The following is a 21,687-nucleotide window of genomic DNA, read 5'->3' on the forward strand; positions in this document are numbered from 1 at the left end:
TGCTCAGCAGATGACAACGGGACTCAAGCACATATGTCAGACCAGCAAGCAGGCGGCCAGAGGCTGCTGGCTGCGAAGCAGTCTCCCCTGCTCCCGGTTTACGTAGAGGAAAATGTTTTATGCCTTCCTTTGCCTTTGAGATGTTTGGGTCCCCTCACCCCACCCTAACCCAACTCCTCACCATCCCTGCTGTTGTCTATCCTGGTACAGAGGACAATGCTCAGCCAACTGAGCCTTAGGGGACACAGCCCTGGCCTCGTCACAAAAAACGGTGGCCTACAGGGGGCGCCATCCTCCTCCAGCAGGAAGTGCCAGTGGGCCCTCCAGGGGCCCTTCCCCAGAGACAACAGTGTGTGTTTACGTCTGCCAGGACGTATTTTTAGTTCAATCTCACTCACTCATTTCACTTGACACTTCCTAGTTCAGTGGTCGGCTCTATTGACTCTAACTTGAGTTTGCCGACCACTGCCTTAGGGGAAAACACTTTAATCATGTACTAATGTCTTTAACCTGAAGTCAAAACTTCTGGGTAAGGTAATGCCCACGCAGTGGTCGGCAAACTCATTAGTCAACAGAGCGGCAAACCACTGCCCTAGCTCCTGTGGGGAGTTCAGTCACCGGGCTGTGATAAAGCCCTCTGGTTGGCTGCCTCCTGCACGCCCCCTACTGGGATTGAGCCCGCAACCCGGGCACGTGCCCTGACCTGGAACTGAACCGGCAACGTTTCGATGCATGGCCGACATCCAACCGACTGAGCCACACCAGCCAGGGGAGCCCTCTGGGTGGAATCCTCCAGTTTCTGCCTGTTTCCCTCCAGGGGGGGTGGGGGGTGGGGGGGTGGGGGACTGACTGCTCTTTGTATCCAAACAGGGTGATTTCCTCAGTCCTTCTCACCCGGCAGGGGCCCCCTTCCACAGGAAATCATTAGCACATCACCCAGGTGGCCACGGAAGACTCATGACTTCTGTGCCACAGTCTTAGGTACAAACAACATCCAGGTGAGAGATTACAAGTAAACAAGGTAATGTGTGGGAGGCAGCCAATCAATGATTGTCTCTCATCACTGAAGTTCTCCCTCCCTCCCTCCCTCCCTCCCTCCCTCCCTCTCTCTCTCTCTCTCTCTCCTTTCCTCTGAAATCAATAAAAATATATTTTAAAAAGGATTACATGAGAGTGCGGAAGGGATTGAATTGCAGGATTGTTAACAAAATGAGCTGCTGTCTGTTGAAACTGGCTTGGCTCAGTGGATAGAGCGTCAGCCTGCGGACTGGAAGGTCCCGGGTTCGATTCTGGTCAAGGGCATGTAATTTAGGGATGTGCAGGGCAGCTGATCGATGTTTCTCTCTCATGGATGTTTCTGACTCTCTCTGCCCTCTCTCTTCCTCTCTGTAAAAAAGTCAATAATAATAAAAAAGATCAGTTGCTGTCATGAGGGTGGTTTCAAAGGTGTGTTAATGTGGATTCACACAAAAACAAGGGACAGTAACCCTTTTACTAAACAAGTCACGTGCCTGGGGCAGGACTACTTACCACACCTGTCCTGTTCAGCTGATCAATGTCTCTCATCACTGATGTTTCTTTTAAAAAATACATATTTTTATTGATTTTAGAGAGGAAGGGAGACCGCAACCCAGGCATGTGCCCTTGGCCAGAATGGAACCTGGGACCCTTCAGTCCGCAGGCCGACGTTCTATCCACTGAGCCACACCGGCCGGGGCTCTTTATTGATGTTTCTACCTCTCCCTTCTTCTTTGAAATCGATAAAGATATATTTTAATACTTTGAGAGAAAAACAAAAACACTGGTTGATTCTTGTATGTGCCCTGACCAGAATCGAAACCGCTACCTTGAAGCATCGGACGATGCTCTGAACTGAGCTACCGGGCCAGGGCTCCAGACCTCTTTAAAACGGGGATATTCTCTGCCGCTTCACCGGTGTGGCCCAGCAGTGATGGCTAAACGAGAGCGTGCACCGGAAGTGCCTGCGCTGAGCTCCACGCACAGAGGGGTCTGCAGTGCGCAGTCCGGACCGGACCAGGTAGGCAGAAGGCGAGAAATGAACAACCGCTGCACACGCCTGGGGCACTGCTGAACGGCGCCTGCGCGTCGCTGCTCCTACAGGTGGGGCTGGCTTGCTCTTGGTCTCCGCCTCGCACGACCTTTGACCCCTGGACGTACTCACGCACGCACGCACGCACGCACGCAACGTCGCCAACCCTATGTGCTCGCTCCCAGTGGGTGGTGCGAGGGAGCACATCTGCGCGTGCGCCGGGTTCTGGCGGGCTGGAGCCGCGGGCAGAGGACGCGGCCGTAACTCCCGCTTCGTTCGGGGTCGACGCCCGCCTTTCACGGAGACCGTTCCTCAGTGAGTACTCCTCCGCGGCCGCCGTGGGAGGTGCGAGGAGCCCTTAGTGGTCGAGAAGGAGTCTGGTTGGGTCTGGGAGGTCCGTGGGTGTGAGCTAACGGACCCAGTGGCCGGGGCTCCCTTCCCGTGCGTTGCTCAGACCCCCAGGGGGATTTGCGGCCCGACCACTCCGCAGCCGCCCCCAGTGCCGCCCTCCCAGCCCTGGGCCCCTTTGGACGCCCAGCACACCCCGTGCCCGACCGCAGGGCCTCGTCAGCATGGAGGCCCGGTGCCCAGGCTGCGGGCCGATGGAGGAGGGGGCGGGGCGGGGGGCCGGCCAGGGGGCGCCATGGCGGCTGCGGGCTTCAGCCAAGTGCCGGGCCCTGCAGGTCCGTGGGATCCCCTTCCACAGGCCAGGGAGAAGCTCGGTGGAGATCCTCGCCCACCTCCGGCCGGATCTCAGGGACCGTTCTTGCTGCCGGGCCACACCCACCGCAATGGAGAAAATCAGAGGTTGCCTTAGACAACTTTCTGGGTCTGTGGAGTTGTCTACTGAGGCCTCGATTTCATTTCAGGGCATCTTTCTGCCTCTCTGTGAGGAGGTTTAGATACTCTTTCCTTGAAAACAAAACAAAACAAAACAAAACAAAACAAAATCAGACATCGTTCCAAGAGCAAATCTATTCCTGGACAAATGCCAATGACATTTTAAAGATTGTGCTTTACATTGTGATGCTTCTTGCTCATTGTCCAGATTATCATGTGAAATTGTGTTTATAATTATTATCCAGTTTAACTCTGTTTCTCAAATGGGAACAATTGTAAAATGCAAAAAAAAAAAAAAAAAAAAAAAAAAGATTGTGCTTTACCAGAAAGAGTAGGAAAAAACCTGCTGAGAAAGAATGACATCAGTAATCATGGAAGTAGCCTTGGCTGGTTTGATCAGTGGTTAGAACATGGCCCACAGACAAAGGTTCGTAGGTTTGATTCCTGGTCAGGGGCATGTATCTCGATTGCAGGTTCCCCAGCCCCATCCCCTGAAGGAGCATGCGCAGGAGGCAACCAATCGATGTATCTCTCTAATGTCAATATTTCTCTCCTCCGGGGCTAATCCTGGTTCCACAGTGAGTTATGTGACCTTGTGGAAGTTAACTTCTTTGGTGAAGCACTTTCCTCTTGTCTCCTCTAACACAGAGGGCATGCCCTAGCTGGTTTGGCTCAGTGGGCAGAGGGTTGGCCTGCAGACTGAAGGGTATAGGGTTCAGTTCTGGTCAAGGGCACATGTCCTGGTTGCGGGCTCAATCCCCAGTAGGAGGGCTTGCAGGAAGCAGCTGATGAATGATTCTCATCATTGATGTTTCTATCTCTCCTCCCTTCCTCTCTAAAATTAATAAAAATATATTAAAAAGAAATAAAACAAAGGGCACTATATAGACAACCATAGCTCTCTGGTTGGAAATACAGACTTTCAAAGAGTCTGAATCTACTTCGCAAAGGCAGGCAGACCTCTGAAGTTAGCCATGGGACTTTTTTTTTTTTTTTTAAATCCTCACTCGATATGCTTTTATTGATTTTTAGAGAGAGAGGAAAGGAGAGAAAGAGAGAGAGAGAGACATTGATGTAAGAGAGAAATATCCATCAGTTACCCCACATACACCCCAATTGGGGATCAAACCTTTTGGTGCATGGGACAGTGTGCCAAACAGCTGAGCCTCCAGGACACGGCTTCACCATGGACGTTTGAAGGTGTAAGGAGAAGTTGGTCATCTGTCCTCAATCTCAGTTCTAAAGCTTGGGTGTTGGATTCATAGTATTGGTGTGATTTCCCTATTTTGTTGCCCATATTGGTGGTCACAGAGCCTGTCCTGTTTTCCTCAGTGAATGTATTTTGGACAAATGCCTATGGAAGTTCTTTATTCAACACTGGAAGATTGTTCCATCGAATAACACCAGAAACATTTGGTGACAATACTTCCTATTATCATCTCCTTCCACCTCAATAGACAACATAATTATCCTCATATTGGGTTCTGTGCACTGACCCAGATTTTTCTTTATGTGAAATGGATTACTAAAACCTTGAAAAATCTTTATGACATTAGTGCCAATGTGTCATTTAAGACTATTGGGTATTTTCAAGGTAAGATTTTTTTTTATTGGGATTTGTCAGATCTTGCACTGAGATGAAAGCTAACCAGTTTTCCTCTCTTGAATTTGCTTTTCAAGTGAAGCATTAGTGGAGAAGCTAATGTTTCCATAGTATTCTAGAGTTTATGAGTTTATCTCATTCAGTGCTCACAACAATGGTAGGAATAGGTGGGTCCCCATCTGTAGATGTGGAAACAGAAGAGATTGAATGAGTGGTTTAATAACTAGTAAGAAGCAGAGCTAGGACTCAAGCCTTGGTCTTCCAATTCCAAATCTTGTGTCTTCCCCACTGTTCCATATTGCCTATAACTTTCCTTCTTTTGTCTTAAAGCCATCATGTTTTGTGATCACCTAAAGATGGGCTGAGAGTCTGTCCCTTCAACTACAAGATCCCATCAACTTAATAGTACAGGGACATACAGTTGCCATTCTTTCTTTTTTTAAAAACATATTTTATTGATTTTTTACAGAGAGGAAGAGAGAGGGATAGAGAGTTAGAAACATCAATGAGAGAGAATCATCGATCAGCTGCCTCTTGCACACCTTCTACTTGGGATGTGCCTGCAATCAAGGTACATGCCCTTGACCGGAATCGAACCTGGGACCTTTCAGTCTGCAGGCAGATGCTCTATCCACTGAGCCAAACCCAAAACACCATCAAATCTAGCCTGGGTACCTGCTGTGTCTTGGGCATGGAAAATCAGCAAGATTTTTCTCAGGACATGAACAGTATTTCACCTTTGGTAACTTTGCAGTTGGCATCAACTATTTCTCTTTACTTTTGACTGCAATTCTAGTCTAAATAGTCTACTAGGCTCTGGCTCCAACCTCATTCTAATCCCCAGCAGCTGAGATCAGACACTGAGGTATGTCTTTACTGGCAGCCCCAGGCTTGAACTTTGGAAATTGTGGGAAATTCCATTCTTTGGGCACGTAGATTTTCTGGCTCCACCATGTAAGAGTTTTCCCTGCTGAGTAGACATGGTATCAGTACTATTGGAGTAAAGAATAATGAAAGTAGTCCTTTATGTGAGGTTAATACTAGTGTTTTAGTACTTATAAAATGATGTTATATTTATTTTTATTTTTCCTTTTGAATAACTCCAAAAAGCAGAGTGGAAAAGTGGTTAAGGTTATCAAGTCTGGTTTATACTGTCTCAGTTTGAGTTTCATTTCCAATATTCAAAGCTCTGAAGGTTACTTCATCTCTCAGGGTCTCAGTTTCCTCATCTATCAAATTTAGGCTACTTATCTCATAGGCTCATTGTGAGGATTGGGATAAGAGGGCATGAAAAAATTGGTAATTATTGTATAAATGAGAAAACCAAAGCCCAGAGAAACTAAGTAATGACATTGGAGCTGAGATTTAAACCTAAATTGTTTTTACTTTGTGACGGTTCTCTTTACCTCCTCTCTGCTTCCTCTGAAATCAATACCTTGCATTGTATAAAGATAGCCTCAAACTTCAAGAACAATGGACCTCTTACTCTCATTATTTTTAAAAATATTTTATTGATTTTTTACAGAGAGGAAGGGAGAGGGACAGAGAGCTAGAAACATCGATGAGAGAAAGATTGATCAGCTGCCTCCTGCACACACTCCCACTAGGGATGTGCCCACAACCAAGGCACGTGCCCTTTTGACTGGAATCAAACCCAGGACCCCTCAGTCCGCAGGCCGACACTCTATCCACTGAGCCAAACCGGTTTTGGCTCTCATTATTATTTCAACTTCCATATGAAAAGACAAAAAGTGCAGGGCTTATTATATCTATAAAGAAAAAAGAGGCACAGAAAAATCGTAGTGACTTAGAATCTTAGCTCTGAGCCCATACCAGTTGCCTCTTGGAGGAGAAGAGACATGCCATCCTTTCCTTCTCCTCTTTTCAGTTTCCCGTGGAGGACCGTGAGCGGGCAGAGATTCTGGGCTAGAAAGTAAGTCACGGAGTGCTCGGCGGATAGTGGGCCCTTGTGGCGCAGTGCAGTCTCACACGGAGCGAAGAGTGGGTGAGGCAGGAAGGTGAGGCGCTCAGCATCGCTGGGAGATGTCAGTGTACATCCTTCTGCTGCACTGGCTGCGGCCGGGAGGTGTGCTCCTCTCCTGACTGCATGTAAAATTAATAGCAGAGGTCTTCCTACTTTTGCTACTTACTGGTATATCCTTTAGATTATTTCGCTTGAGCCCTGTTCACATCGGCCTAGAGCTGTGGTAGGCAAACTGCGGCTTGCGAGCCACATGCGGCTCTTTGGCCCCTTGAGTGTGGCTCTTCCACAAAATACCACGGCCTGGGCGAGTCTATTTTGAAGAAGTGGCGTTAGGAGAAGTTAAGTTTTAAAAATGTGGCTCTCACCGAAACTGGTTTGGCTCAGCGGTAGAGCGTCGGTCTACGGATTGAAAGGTCCCAGGTTCGATTCCGGTCAAGGGCATGTACCTTGGTTGCGGGCACATCCCCAGTAGGGGGTGTGCAAGAGGCAGCTGATCGATGTTTCTCTCTCATTGATGTTTCTAGCTCTCTATCTCTCTCCCTTCTTCTCTGTAAAATATCAATAAAATATATTTAAAAAAAACAAACAAACACATTAAAAAATAAAAAATAAAATAAAATGTGGCTCTCAAAAGAAATTTCAATAGTTGTACTGTTGATATTTGGCTCTGTTGACTAATGAGTTTGCCGACCACTGGCCTAGAGAAAGTGAGGACAAGGGCAGAGAATAGATTAAAAAAATATTTGGAGATAGATACTTAATCCTAACAAAAACCCTCTGAGACATCAGATGTTAGAATTAGTCTCAAGGAAGAATGCACAAAGTTGTAAGGTAAACGTGAAAACTTGTTCAGGACTTTTGACTTTAAGTATAGAGATCATCCCAAAACACCATGTACCCTCCGCATGCAGCTAGGATAATGGTCTAGGGGTGATGAATATCAGAACTGAGCCTGGGACATAGGCAGTGGTGCTGAGTATTGAACATTTTACTTATAAAGAATGCTACAGATTGGGCAAGAGAGTCTTTCCTATCTTTAGTTTTTAATAATTCTCTTAACATTTCTACTTTATTTAGGCTATTGTGTGGAAGCAATGAGTTTAAAACCCTTCACCTACCCGTTTCCAGAGACAAGATTTCTTCATTCAGGAACAAGTGTGTATAAATTCAAAATCAGATATGGTGACAGCATCAGGTAAATTTAAAGCTAGGAGGGGGAGCTTTGTAAGCCGGTTAATGCATTTTCTCATAGATGATCCCTTCTTTGCCTTCACCCAGTCCGGGAGACTGGCTGAAGAAGCACGTTGTGGGTCTTTCCCAGGTATTTTATGTTCCATATGTCATTACTCATATAATTTCCTAAATTGGTGATGGCATACCTTTGGGGCAGTGGTTCTCAAATTTTTCTCAGGACCCCTTTGCACTCTTAAAATTATTGAGTATCTCAAAGTTTTTGATTATGTGGATTATAACTGTCAAAACTTATATGAAAATTAAAACAAAATTAACATAGTAATTTTAAAATATATATCTTTAAAATGTTTTAATTGACTTAGAGATGAATGGAAGGGGGGAGAGAGAGAAAGAGGGACATTGACTCACTGTTCTACATATTTGTGTATTCATTGTTTGCTTTTTCTGTGTGCCCTGACTGGCATTGAACTCGCAACCTTGGCGTATGCAGACAATGCTCTAATCAACTGAGCTACCTGGCCATGGCCTTACGTCCTTAAATGTTGACAAATAACATTTTATTTAAAATACCTCTTTTTAAAAAATATATTTTTTTATTGATTTCAGAGAGGAAGTGAGAGGGACAGATAGAAACATCATTGATGAGAGGGGAATCATTGGTCTGCTGCCTCCTGCATGCCCCCTACTGGAGATTGAGTCTGAAATCCTGGGCAAGTGTCCAGATCAGGAATCAAACAGTGATGCTCAACCACTGAGCCATACCAGCCAGGCTAAAATAACCGTATCTTTAAAAAAAATTAATAAGAGCCCTAGCTGGTTTGGCTCAGTAGATAGAGCGTCAGCCTGCAAACTAAAGGGTCCTAGGTTTGATTCTGGTCAAAGGCTCATGCCTGGTTTGTGAGCTCAGTTCAACATGAAGGAGGTAGCCAATCAATGATCCCTCTCATCATTGATGTTTCTATATTTCTATATCCCTCTCCTTTCCTCTCTGAAATCAATAAAAATATTTTTTAAAAATTGTGAGAAGGCTGGCGTTGTTTATATTCCCGGGATTTGCTCCGGTATACAAGGATGGTACAACATACAAAACCCATCACTGTAACACACCACAGTCAGCTGCCCTCCCAGGAGCATGCCATGTCTGTCTTCTCTCTCGGGCGTGCATTTTCTAAACTCTGCGAGTCCCCACAAGTCTTGCAACTGGGGAAGCAATGGGCAATGGCTGCTCATCAAGGGCTAATCCCCCCTTATTTATTTTTATTTTATTTTATTTTTAATATATTTTATTGATTTTTTTACAGAGAGGAAAGGAGAGAGATTTTATTGCTTCCTCAAGAATATTAAATGAAACTAGATTTTTTTTCTTTCTTTCTGTGTGGCAGTAATGATGACTACAACTGGTAGTATGGTTAGACGGCCCCCTAATTTTTCAGTTAAAACATAGGTGTAGGCCTACATTCGCTGTATAAGACTACCCCCCTCTTCAAAGAAAAGACTTACTTTGCCGTCAAGATTTGCAGGTAATTTTTGTGCAATTTTGGTCTTTTGCCCCCGATTTTCGGTTGACTTTTTTTCGTTTCAAACGTCGTCTTATATGCCGGAAAATACGGTAAGTGTAATTGGCTTGATTTAAGCTAAGACACCAGCAATTTTGCTCACCATTGTTTTTGCACTAAAGATTACAAATCAAATGTTAGCACAGTGACAAAGGCAAGTAAACTGTAATATTATTATGAAAATGATGTTTGCCTTTTGAGACCCCTTGAAAGGAAGGGTCTTGAGAACCCCCAGGTGTCATCTGCCCATACGAGTACCAATGGTCTAACAGATTACCGTATTTTTCGTACCATAAGAAGCTCCGGACCATAAGACGCACCAGTTTTTAGAGAAGGGAAATGAAGAAAAAAAGATTCTGAAACAAATAGTGTCCTAAAATATTTTATGTGCATTAAAACCCAACATCACAGTCATAACACATGTAATCAACCCTGTAAAGTAAACAGCAGCATTTAGAACCATTTTAGAGCCGGGCAAGCACACAGAGACCACACAGAGCCGGGCAAGTAAAAAAACTTTTTTTTTAAAGTATATGTGTAGGCTATATTTGGACCATAAGACGCAGGGACTTTTTCCCCCCACTTCTGGGGGGGAAAAAAGTGCGTCTTATGGTCCGAAAAATACGGTAGTAACTTTCATATGAGAATTTCAGGTCTTGGCAGTTAGTGGAGAAGATAGATAGCCTTGTACTGATTCTCAGACCACACCTCCTAGGTGATCACTTCCTCCCATGAGCTCTGGGTCAGCCCGTGCAATTGTGATTTAGTCACTAGAGGCCAGATGCATAAAATTCATGCCACAACAGGCCCCCCCCCCCCCCCCTCCCCCCCAGCCAGCACTGGTTTTCCTCTGGCACCCAGGACCCCGGCTTTCTTCATAGCCCCAGCTTCATCTGGAAGGTCATCCTTTCTGGTCTAATTAGCATATTATGATTTTATTGTTATAGCTGTTTCTTAAGCTCAGTGGCAGTGTCATTTTTGCTCTACTATCTATTGTCTCAGAGCTTTCCCTGGCTGATCTTTTGTTTGCTTGCTTTCTAGAGGGGAAGATGTAGAAAATAAGGAAGTCATCATCCAGGAGCTGGAGGTAGGGAAAGAGGCTGACAACTTCGGGAAAGTTGTGCTTTAAGCCGAAAATGTGTCCATGTCCAAATTTTAATTATTTCTCACCAACTGAGTCACAACCTCCGCTCCATTACTTGGCTTCTCCCTGCTACATTTCCTCTGCAAACAAATTGTACTGTTTTTCCAGGGTCAGTAAAGCCCGTATTCTCTCTCAGTTTTCCTGGTTGAAGTGTCAGCACCTTTGAGGCTGGGAGTTTTGTTTCTACCAGAGTTCCCGGCCACGGGCAGCTTTCCTCTGTGGCAGCTGGCACAGAGGAAGCTTCCGGAGAAATGAAGGGCCGCCGCCTCACAGGGCTCTGGGAAACCTCACATCCCAACCACCGCCTGGTACTTGACGTCCAGGAAGTTCCATTGTAAATACAGAGACAGGCTGCTGTGTCTTCATTTTAATTGGAAACATTTTCCATTGCTTTATTCCCATCTCATTTTCATTCCTTTTCTACTCAGCTCCTCTAGATTTAGATTTTCCCACAGGAAAGAGACTGAACAGGTGGACATTTTTGTAAATTGGTAAAAGCACTGGGCAAGGGGTTAGAGTTCTGGGAACTGGTTCTGGATTCCAGTCCTGGCTGAGCCACTAATTAGCGGTGTGACCCTCAGCAAATCATTTCTCTCTCTGGGTCTTGATTGCCTCATTGATAAACTAAGAGTTTTAAAGTAGTTTATTCTCTCCTAACTTCCCAACTCAGTGATTTATGACTATTGTGGTTTTGAAGACATGTGCTGTCACATTTCAAAGAATTCAAATAGAATTAAATACATAAACATGATAATCGATGAAACAAAAAATTTGAGTCATAGCCTTAAAGATACTTGGGGCTCTTCAGCTAAGTGTTGGAAGATACATTAGGATCTTGCAGGACCTTAGAGAAATTGTTATAAATAGCAATATAGGACAATGACAGTTTTTTGCTTATTTTAATAGTGAGTAGAGCAGGATTTATCGATATTTCACTTTGCTTCAGTTAGCGGGGCAGAGAAGAGCTCAAGGGAGCACAGTGAAGTGGGGAGAGCATAGATTTTAGAGCCATTCAAACCGGATTTGATTCCAGTTCTGCCTCACAGCCTGATTGTGGGCAAGCGACCTACCTTCTGTGAATGTTCCCTTGTCAGCGAGGACTGCTTGTTTCCAAGATTATGGCGAGGATTAGAGATAGATGTGTGCGGTGCCTGCCACATAGTGCTCAATAGTATAAATGCTAGAGAGCATTTATATATATTTATAATCATATTAAAGTTTCCAAAGTGTTTTTTATATGTTCTCTTTTGCTCTCATTTGTTTTGAGGCAGATTTTATCATTCTCTCATTCATTTAGGAAATAATTTATTAATAGACAGCATAGCCTAATTGTTAAAGAGTGTAACAATTAGGAATCCCACTGCCTGTATTCATATCTTGGCTTCACCATTACTAGCTATGTAACCTTGAATAAGTCATTTTACCTCTTTTTGTCTGTTTCCTCGTCTATAAAATGGGGATGATAGAAATGTCTATCTCATAGAGTTTTTGAGTATTAAATTAATTAACAGCATGTCATTTTCCAGGATTCTATTCGTGTGGTCTTGGGAAATTTGGACAGTCTGCAGCCATTTGCTACAGAACACTTTGTTGTATTTCCCTGTATCCTTTCATTTCTGGATGGGAAGGAGCTACAATCACATTGTAGATTCAAATGGAAGCAATAAACCCATAGACAGTCTAGGAGGTTGGTCAGGGAAGGGAGAAAATGTCATCACTAAAATAGTCCTTGGATTCGTAGTGACTGCTTTCCTCACTCCTTAACACCGTTTTCCAGATAAAAGCAAATGGGAGAGAGTGTCCCACTTGAAATTCAAAAACGGCGACATCGTGTTGATCCCCTATCCATTTGTTTTGACACTGTATGTGGAGCTGAAGTGGTTTAATGAGAACCTGTCATCTGGTAAGTAGAGTGATGGCAGAGTGGGTAGTGGAAAAGAGAAAGGGGAAGGCTGAACTTGCATGGTTAGTAGTGTCAGCTGGAATGGGAAATGGTCAGTCAGCCTGGGCTCCAGTACCACCCAGTGGAGAGGTCAGGAGCATGTGCTCCAACCCAGAATGCCTACTTCAAATCCTGGTGGCCTTCCACTTAATCTGAGTGACCTTCAACAAATTTCTTTCTTTTTTTAATACTCACCCAAGGATATGTGTTTTTAAAATTAATTTTTAGATAAGTTTCTTAATATTTCTGTGCCCTTTTTTGTGCCTTTTTTGTGAAATTGTTAATAATAATAGTACTTATTGAGTTGTTAAAACCATAAAATATATGAATATTGGAGGTTGGAAAGGAAGTATACAGTCTAATCACTCAATGAAAGAGCCTATTTATGAAGACTTTCTTCCATTTTAGAGGTTTCAGTAACTTTCACCTTAGTAGTATCTTAAAGTAGTATCTCCTAATTTTTAATCTGAGTCATTGCTATTTTTACTTATAACGGGGCAAGTAGACACCTGCAAGTTTGATTAGGAAAAGAGAGCAAAGGCTTTACCTCAAAATATCTCCCCAATTAATTTGTCACTGATGTCTGAAGGTCCACCTTTTGTTTCATAGTAAGGCCCCCCCCTTTTTTGGGGGGAGCCCCCTTTATAAGTGGCATATCATTAGAATACAGTGTGAATCAAACTCTGGATTTTCAGCTTGTAGATGATAAAATTCTAAAATAGGGGAGGAAGAGATTTTTGAAGACTATATTTCTAGGTGGTACCAGACAGAAGGGGAAAGAGTATACACGGAGGTTTTGTCTAGGACCAGTTCTAGACAAAAGCAAATGGTAGCCAGAAATCCAGGTAAATCGATGTCTTAACCCATTATGATATTTAAATTTCCTGTTATAGGGAGACCAGTCGATGACGGTTCCCTTGGATTGGTAAGTTTGCCTTCGTATAGGAAGTGAAAACTGCCTTTATTAGTTCATGTTGTTGAAAATCCCAAAAATCCTGCTTTAGCGCAGCCAGTGTGGCTCAATGGTTGAGCATCAACCTATGAACCAGAGATCATGGTTTCATTCCTGGTCACATGCCTGGGTAGTGGGCTTTGTTCCCAATGGGGTCGTGCAGGAGGCAGCTGATCAGTGATTTTCTCATCATTAATGTTTCTATCTTTCTCCCTATCACTTGTTCTCTGAAATCAATAAAATAATATTTTTTAAATTGGTTCTTGGGGCAAAAAATTAAAATAAATCCTGCTCTAGTCCCTTTCTATTTTCCCTTGTTGCTGCCCAGGTCCAATCAGAACTGGATGCATGAGACCATCTTTTCCCCTGTGGCTAACTGTCTAAGATTGTCCCTAACAGAATGTCTACCCTTACTTGCAAAGTTGACAAAGTTGCTTTTGCAACTTAAAGATGGGGAGTTCATTGTGCCCTCATGAACTGTGAGCAGCTCTGAGAAAGGAGGAATCACAGGCTTCTGGTTCCTCTCTGAAGGTCCTTGCCGAGAGGAAAGCAGCAAGAGCCATGAAGAAGAAACGAAAGCGCATGGAACTGTCCATCTCTCCCAGCAGGCCAGGGCCGGACAGGTCAGTGGTGAGGCCAGCTGCTCCTGCTGCTTGTTCTTGTCCTTAGGCGAGTCACTTCCTCTCTCAGACCTTCACTGGCATCTGCCTGTTCCAGTGGGTGGACTAAGACAGCGGTCGCCAACCAGTGGTCTGTGAGGTCTGAAAGGTTGGCGACTGCTGGACAGGAAAGGAAGTAAGTTAATATTGCAATGTAATTTGAACACAACCCTTCTTCAGCAAAGTAGGATTCTTCTGTTCATTAAGACCAAGGCTGAGAAGAAAAGCAGTCAGATCCATACAGTTGTGTCCAATACCTACAATGAGAACTTAATACCAGAAAACACAGTAAGAAGGCACAATTTTTAAGAGGTCCCAAGATATTATACAAGAACAAATAAAATGTAACTGTTTTACCTAGTGAGCAGTAAGCTTTTAGAAATGTAAAAGATAGTCCAGCCCTAGCCAGTTTGGCTCAATGGATAGAGCTTTGGCCTATGGACTGAAGGGTCCCAGGTTCAATTCCAGTCAAGGGCACATGTCTGGGTTGCGGGCTCAATCCACAGTGTGGGACATGCAGAAGGCAGCTTATCAATGAATTTATTGCATTATTGATGTTTCTATCTCTCTTCTCCCTCTCTGAAATATATACGTGTGTGTGTGTGTGTGTGTGTGTATTATTTATATATATATATATATATATATATATATATATATATATGTATATATTTTTTTTTTTTTTTTTTTTTTTTTTTTAAAGTCCAGTCTAGCCCGGCCAGCGTGGCACAATGGTTGAGTGTCAACCTGTGAACTAGGAGGTCACAGTTTGATTCCTCGTCAGAGTACATGCTCAGATAGTGGGCTCAATCCCCAGTAGGGGGTTGCAGGGGGCAACCGATCAGTGATTCTCATCATTGATTTTTATCTCTTCTACTCCCTTTCTGAAATCAACAAAAATACATTTAAAAAACCCACAGATTTGCTGAAACTGGTTTGGCTCAGTGGATAGAGCGTCGGTCTGCGGACTGAAAGGTCCCGGGTTTGATTCCGGTCAAGGGCATGTACCTTGGTTGAAGACACATCCTCAGTAGGGGGTGTGCAAGAGGCAGCTGATCGATGGTTCTCTCTCATCGATATTTCTTGCTCTCTATCCCTCTCTCTTCCTCTCTGTAAAAAAAATCAATAAAATATATATTTTTAAAAACAACCCACAGATTTTCAGAAAGTTTCTATTAAAAAAAGATAGTCCAATCTAAAATATAAGTGTCTATAAGAGGGTATCAGTTGTTGGGTGAGGTGCTGCGATATGTGATATTAGGTGGAATATTGAGCACATTGCTAACATGTTGAAGTTGCTATTGAGGAAGGCTAATTCTTTTTTTTAATTCTCTATCAGGGACAAAATGAGTCAGTAAAGCAATTCAGTCGTTTTTATTAGCACCCAGAGAGCTGCTGGGATAATCCTAGGTGTGGTTTGCTCCCCAGCTCAGAGTGCTTTCCTCCAGGTTCACAGAGCAGCTTCTCTTTTCCTGGGACTGTGGGCCCCAAGACTTCCAGGAACAGTGAAGGCGGACCACCAGGAGGTGACTTACCCCTCCCAGTGCACATGGCGGAGAGGAGCGGGCACTCCTTCCCCAGCCGGGTGGGGTGTGAGGTACTGGAGGTGTGGAGCTTCGTCTTCCCATTTGCCGGAATGTTCTGTGGAACTGAAGCTTCACATCTTCGCTTTCTCTGGGCTTTGATGCACGATCAGGTATTTCAAAGTCCGATACCTGCTGGCAGCCCGTTTTCCTTTTCTCAACCACTAGATCCCTAAATGGGGATTCTACTGTGAGTTAAAGCAGCACCCAAAGAGAAGTTGGCCACACAATTTATTCTGCAGGCCAAGAGCGGTATAAAAATAGCCAACCTGCTGAAATATTCATTTAGCCACGTTTGCCTGAGTGTGGTGATGTTGCTGCTGCCAGTAACATTTCCTGGGCTTTTCCCACCTCAGGGCCAAGATGAGGACTTCCAGCCAAGGTCCCAGCAGAAAGAAGCTCTTCCTGGACACCAGCAGGGTAAGCACTCCAATGGAGGCATCCTAGCTCTGTTACAGTCAAGTCCGGATTCCTGTTACCAGCACATCTCGGTCCTTAGTACAGACAGAATTGACCGAACTCACTCTGAGGTTTCGCCATCTGCGGAACAGCTTTCATCCATTCTGTACTTGCCACAGCTTGTCTCAGAGTGGCTGCATAACACTAACACGTCGGTGAATCCTTCTCTTCTCAGCTTAAAAAGCTGCTCCTTGTATTTGTAGTTGAAATAAGAAGAGGTCTGTTGAACTGAGGTAGGATCCGATATAGAATTTTCTCTTTAGAAATCGTTCTGCTTTCTTCTACATTAGAGCCTGAGTCTACAGACAAGCTAGGCATGTAAAACACAGGACACTAGTAAGAGAAAACTTAATTAGAGCAGTGATGGGTTGGCCCCAATATATTTAATTTCATTTGTGAGGTCTGTTCCCCACTTAGGTATTCATAATTCTGCTATGCCTCCATTTCAGGGCTTCTTTTCTATAATAGTCTCTAAAATAGTACCCTTTTTCTTTTCCTTTTATTTTAAAAATAGCTGTTATTTAATACCTTTTTCTTCTCTCTCTCCAAAGTAGCTCTGACCTTAAATATCCAAACACTTTTAACGCATCACCCTTATCTTCCCAGAACTCCATTATATGATCAGTTAATGAGCAAACATTTATTCATCCATTCAGCAAACTTTTAAGTAATCTATGTGCCAGGTACTAAGGATATCACAATCTCACCTAAAAATGCCAGCAGTGTAAGCTAGGCAGGCCATTACTGGTAGATAGGCTATGTGCAGGAATAAAGGCGGCACCACAGGATAACCTCACCCAGATTAGGTGGGTGTCAAGGAGGATTTCTGTAGCAGCTCAGAGTAGCTCAAAGAAGTAAGGCCAAGAGGAAAGAGGACAGTGCATTTGGTGACTCCGAGCCAGTGCCCGGAGCTTGGAGCAAGTGTGCTGGGAGCAGTCACTGGGGAGTCAGCACTGGCTGGAGCATGAAAGGCCTTAAGGCTGCCTTCCAGATGACAGGAATTCCCTGAAGCATGTTTAAGTAGAAAAGTAAAATGATTTTCATTCCTAATGATTCTTCTATCTTCTGTTTGCAAGGCATTGTGTGAGATGCAGAGGCACACCAAAACATGTAACATTTGGTTTCTTTTAGGAGTTTACCATGTAGTGGGAGGAAGGGTACCTTCTAGGACTCCGATGTCTACCTGTGGGCAGGTCTGGGCTACAGGGCCTCCTGTGCCATGCATGGCCAACTGGTCCCGCAGTGATTGTAGGTAGATGGTTAGAGGGTTGCTCTCTTCTATCCTCTCATCCTTTAGAGAGGGAAGAACTCAAAAAAGTACAACAGGAGACATGAAACTCTGGAGAACAAAGATGCTTTATACAACCAAGATAATTACTGTTTAAGGAACATTTTCTTCACTTTCTCCCTTCATACCTTCCTATTCTTAGCTTGACAAATCATCTCCTTTAGGAACAGTACTCACAGTTTCTTATTCAACATAATTACCTTTTCAACCTGATACTGAATTTAGAAAAAAAACTCTTGAGCAAGAAAGAAATTCAAAAGGAACATGTTTATTGATTTTGACTCAAAGCCCAAAGACAGTCTTCGTTGTAGACTCTGTTCTCAGGAAGAGGATTTCTCCTAAATTAACGTGATCACAGTGACGCTCAGTGTAAGTCACTTGAGCTGGAAAAAATTGAATTTGCTCCTATGGTCCAATGCTTAATATTTTCTCTCCTCCTTGGGGGGAAGTTAGGGTGTAAGATCAGTGTGGATTATACACGTCTGAACACATTGAGAGCCTGTGTGGGGAAAGCGTAAAAGAAGACCATGCATCTGAATAAGGCCTCTGTTTGGGGAGAAGGGCAGACTCATTCATTCCCTTTGTTACCCCCGTTTCCAAGACCTAGAGATCCAGAGGTTGGAAGGATAAAAACTGGGAGAGAGCCCAGATGGCTTGGCTCAGCGGTTGAGCATCGACCTATGAACTAGGAGGTCACGGTTCAATTCCCAATGAAGGCACATGCCAGGTTGTGGGCTCCATCCCCAGTGTGGGGTGTGTAGGAGGCAGCTCATCAATTTCTCATCATTGATGTTTCCATCTCTCACACTCTCCCTTTTTCTCTCAAGTCACTAAAGATAATTTTTTAGTTAAAAAAATAAATGGGGGAGAACAGAAATATGGTCTAGAGGTAAAACACATTGCATGTGTGTTGGTGGTTTTGTGTTTGCCACCTGTGCTTGAATTGCACTTCTAAGCAGATCTGGCCTGAATATACGGAAGCAACCTTGTGTTTGGTTTTCAGAGTATTATGTCCCATTGGCTGTCCCAGATGATACCCTTAGTCTCATTTCAGGCCGTAATGTTTTCTCCTCTCTTGATATTTGCCTAAGGATTTCAAAAGAACAGAAAAGCTCAATTATCTTGTGAGGGGAAGCTCCCTGGTTCAGAAGTAGGCTTTACCTCTGCCTTAGGACCTTTGCTTTTCTGGTCACCACTGCCAATCTTACAGATGCTTTCATTAGGGTCAATACACCAAACCAGTTTCATTAAAATTGTAAGAATCATTCCTTCAAGCTAGAAATCAGAGCTGAACCCTTTGCATTCCCATCTAGAAGAGTTAAAAGATGTCTTCTTCCTTCCCAGAGTTTCTTTCACTTTTGTAGGAATTGTAGAGGCCCAGTGCATGAATTCATGTATGGATGGGGTCCCTTGGCCTGAATGGCGATCAAGGCCTATGGCGGGTCGGGGAGGGAGGCCTGAGAGAGTGCACTGACCACCAGGGGGCAACTCCTGTGTTGAGTGTCTGCCCCCTTGTGGTCAGTGCACTTCATAGCGACTGGTCAACTGGTCGTTCTGGTCATTGGGTCCTAATGGTCACTTAGAATTTTATATAGATATAGATTTAGATAGATATAGATATAGATGATTTAAGTGGCTGCCTATGTGGCCTGGAATTTGATGGTTTGTGGAAAAGCTCATATCAGAAATACCAGCTTGCTTAGGCTGGGGGCTATATTCTAACTTCCCTGTTGGCTTGCCATGCTTCTGCCTCTCAGACCTACCTGGACAGTATGCAGCCCCTTGCTGTAGAATTCCTCACCAGCACTGCTTGGTATTCAAGCCCTCAGGTCCATACAGGGCATTTGGGGGGAAATGGGAAGGAGGGCAAACCCATTTGTTCCCTTTGTTCCCCCCGGTGAGGGGAATTGTCAGTGGTAGAGATTCCCACAGAAAATAGGATCCAAGTTTCTGGCGCTCAGGTTGGCTACGGGAAGTGTGGGTTTGGAACCAGGTTGTGGGATGTCAAAAGGAAGCTCTGTACTAGTGAAGGGAGTGAAGGGATTTCACAAGGAGAAATCATGAGATTGTGCTGATTGTTATGTTGTGGTTATGTCTCCCCTGCCCAGCTCTAGCCATGCTGATCCTATTTACTGGTACTCATGGCACTGTGCCTTTGTGTATCACATCCGTTCTGGAACGGCCTGCTCTCCCTGACCACCTCCTAACCCCAGTTTACCCCGTTATGACAAAATCCCACTCATTCCCTGTGAAGTCTTCCTTGATTAGCTGCCACCTGCTCTATTCACGTCCTTCTCATCAACCACAGCACTCCCTGTAGACCACATGTGTCAAACACAAGGCCTGCGGGCCAAATCCGTCCCGCCAGGCCTTGCAATGTGGTCCGCACCGCGCTGTCATCACTGCACTCCGCTGCGTTTCCATCACAATGACAGTTTATGACTGTTCAGTAAACCATTGGGCCCGCGATTTAGGCTGGATTTTAGATTTTGGCCCCTTCTCTGATTGAGTTCCACACCCCTACTGTAGACTCATGGGGTGGTCTTATCACCCACCTTGTAAGACTTGGTCTGTGTGTCAGTTTACCCATAGGTTATACTGTTCTCACAGTAAAGGGAAGGTCCTCCAGATTGCTGAACCTCAGTATTGTGCCATTAGTAAGAGTTGGCACTCATTAATACGGAATAATAAGTTAAACCCAGCTTGGTTTATTCTCAGCTCTTGAGTCTTATTTTAGGAGAACAGTTGGAAAGCTGAAATGGGAAAGGACATCATACCGAAGGAAATACAGAACCTGCCTGAGCAGTCAGAAGCCAGGCCCCAGCACCGATGTGAAATCAGTTCACCAACAAATAGCATTCAGACCCCAAGGTGTCTAAGAGTAAAGTTTACGGGTTTTTTTGGTCCTCTCTTTACAGAACAGGGAAAGAAACACCCAGCAGGGATGTCAGGAGCCTCCAGCATTTGATGGCGCTGATGGCCAGGCACAGGGTAGGTTCCGGGAAGGGCGTGTATTCTCTAATCCGTCCTGTGCCTTTAGTTTTCTGACAGCAGAGCAGCACAGAGCTCCGTCTGGGCGCGCTTGGTGGTGGTGAGTCTTGTTTCCATGGAGGTGCCTGTTGGCCGCCCTCCAGGCTAGGGGCCCACCCTGGAGTAGCAGGAGCCAGCCTCGCCCAGCTCCCTGGCGGAGTGAAGGGAGGTCAGGCATGGCCTCCCCGTGCTTCTGATAGTGAAACTGAGGCTGCAATGTTTCACAACAGCTCCATGGTGGGTGATGAGTTTTACAGAGAAGTTGGAAAGGATTATGACTTTTTGTTTTATTGGAGAACGCTCTCTGGGCAGCTGTCTCTTGTTTTCCCTTCGGGGCAGTGGTGTTAATATTAAAGGTGTAGCAGATGCTCAGCAAGGCTGGGAATGCATGTGGCGGCGTCTCCCTCCTAACTCACTGGTCTTACCCAGCATCGGGCCTCAGTATGGCTGCAGGTATCACAGAAACAGGCATGTGAGCAAGTGAGTTCTTCAAGTTCTCACTCCACATGCAGACACCAGCCTGGGGGTGGGCCGGGACTTAACAGAGTGTGAAAGTCTCAGAGGCCTGGCTTTGGAAATGACTCCAAGATCAGAATAGCATCTTACTGGGCTGAGATGAACTTGGGAAAGCCAGAACAAAGAATTCACCTGGCTTTAAAAAATCCTGGTGTGAGCTGCTGTTGGCTCATGCTGAGTGTCCTGCCTTCTGCGCATGTGAAATAGGCCCCCCCCCCCCACTTCCTGCCTGAGCGTTTTCCTTGCAGGTTCTAGGTGGGAGGAGAGCCCACCAGGAGAGACTAGCCCACCGCTGCAGCAAAGCAACGCACCTCCACCTGCGGGCCCCACAGGCCCGGGGACCGGTGGCTTCTTTGGGTTTCTGAGGTAAGACAGACTTCTCTCCTGCCTTCAAACTGAGACCCTGGGAGGAGAGAAGGGACTGCTAGAGTCTCAGCCTGTTCTGCTTTCTTTCTTGCAGCTCTTTCTTCCCATTCCGGTATTTCTTCGGGAAGAGCAGCCAGTGAGCCTTCCATCCTCTGCTTATGACACTCGAGTCCTGGGGAAGGAGGGCCCCACACTCCCTGAGTCTTCTTATTGGCCTGTCCTGTCCCTCGCCCCTTTCCAATAAATTTTTTTTTTTCCAATTTAAAACTAAGAAAAGAACTTTCTAAAACGCTCTACTCTGAGAATTGTTCTGCTCTGAGGTTCAGTTTAGACCTTTCATCTCCAGCACTTAGGATCCTTATGGCAATTAATTATTTATGAACAGTTATTGACTGAGTTCAGTGAAGTAGAGGGTGAGAGAGAGCAAACTCTTTCCTCAAGATACAGAGAAGCGATGCCTGCCACCTCCGGTGGGTCTGCCTGGGTCTACCTGGTTCTCGTTGACAGGATGCTTGGTGGGTGGG

General features: G+C 44.8%; 1 protein-coding gene across 1 annotated transcript; it reads left to right on the top strand.

The window, feature by feature from the left end:
• Positions 1-7,558: 7,558 nt before the first annotated feature.
• MAJIN (membrane anchored junction protein) lies at positions 7,559-21,162 on the top strand. Its single transcript, XM_045578908.1, has 8 exons — positions 7,559-7,672; positions 10,269-10,314; positions 11,898-11,973; positions 12,149-12,274; positions 13,207-13,238; positions 13,797-13,888; positions 20,170-20,242; positions 21,046-21,162. Exons 1-8 carry the CDS (start codon positions 7,572-7,574, stop codon positions 21,160-21,162), a joined length of 663 nt encoding a protein of 220 aa, XP_045434864.1. The 5' UTR covers positions 7,559-7,571.
• The last annotated feature ends 525 nt before the right edge of the window (positions 21,163-21,687 follow it).

Source organism: Pipistrellus kuhlii, unplaced genomic scaffold (assembly GCF_014108245.1).
Source record: "Pipistrellus kuhlii isolate mPipKuh1 unplaced genomic scaffold, mPipKuh1.p scaffold_m20_p_109, whole genome shotgun sequence".
Classification (NCBI taxonomy): Eukaryota; Metazoa; Chordata; class Mammalia; order Chiroptera; family Vespertilionidae; genus Pipistrellus; species Pipistrellus kuhlii.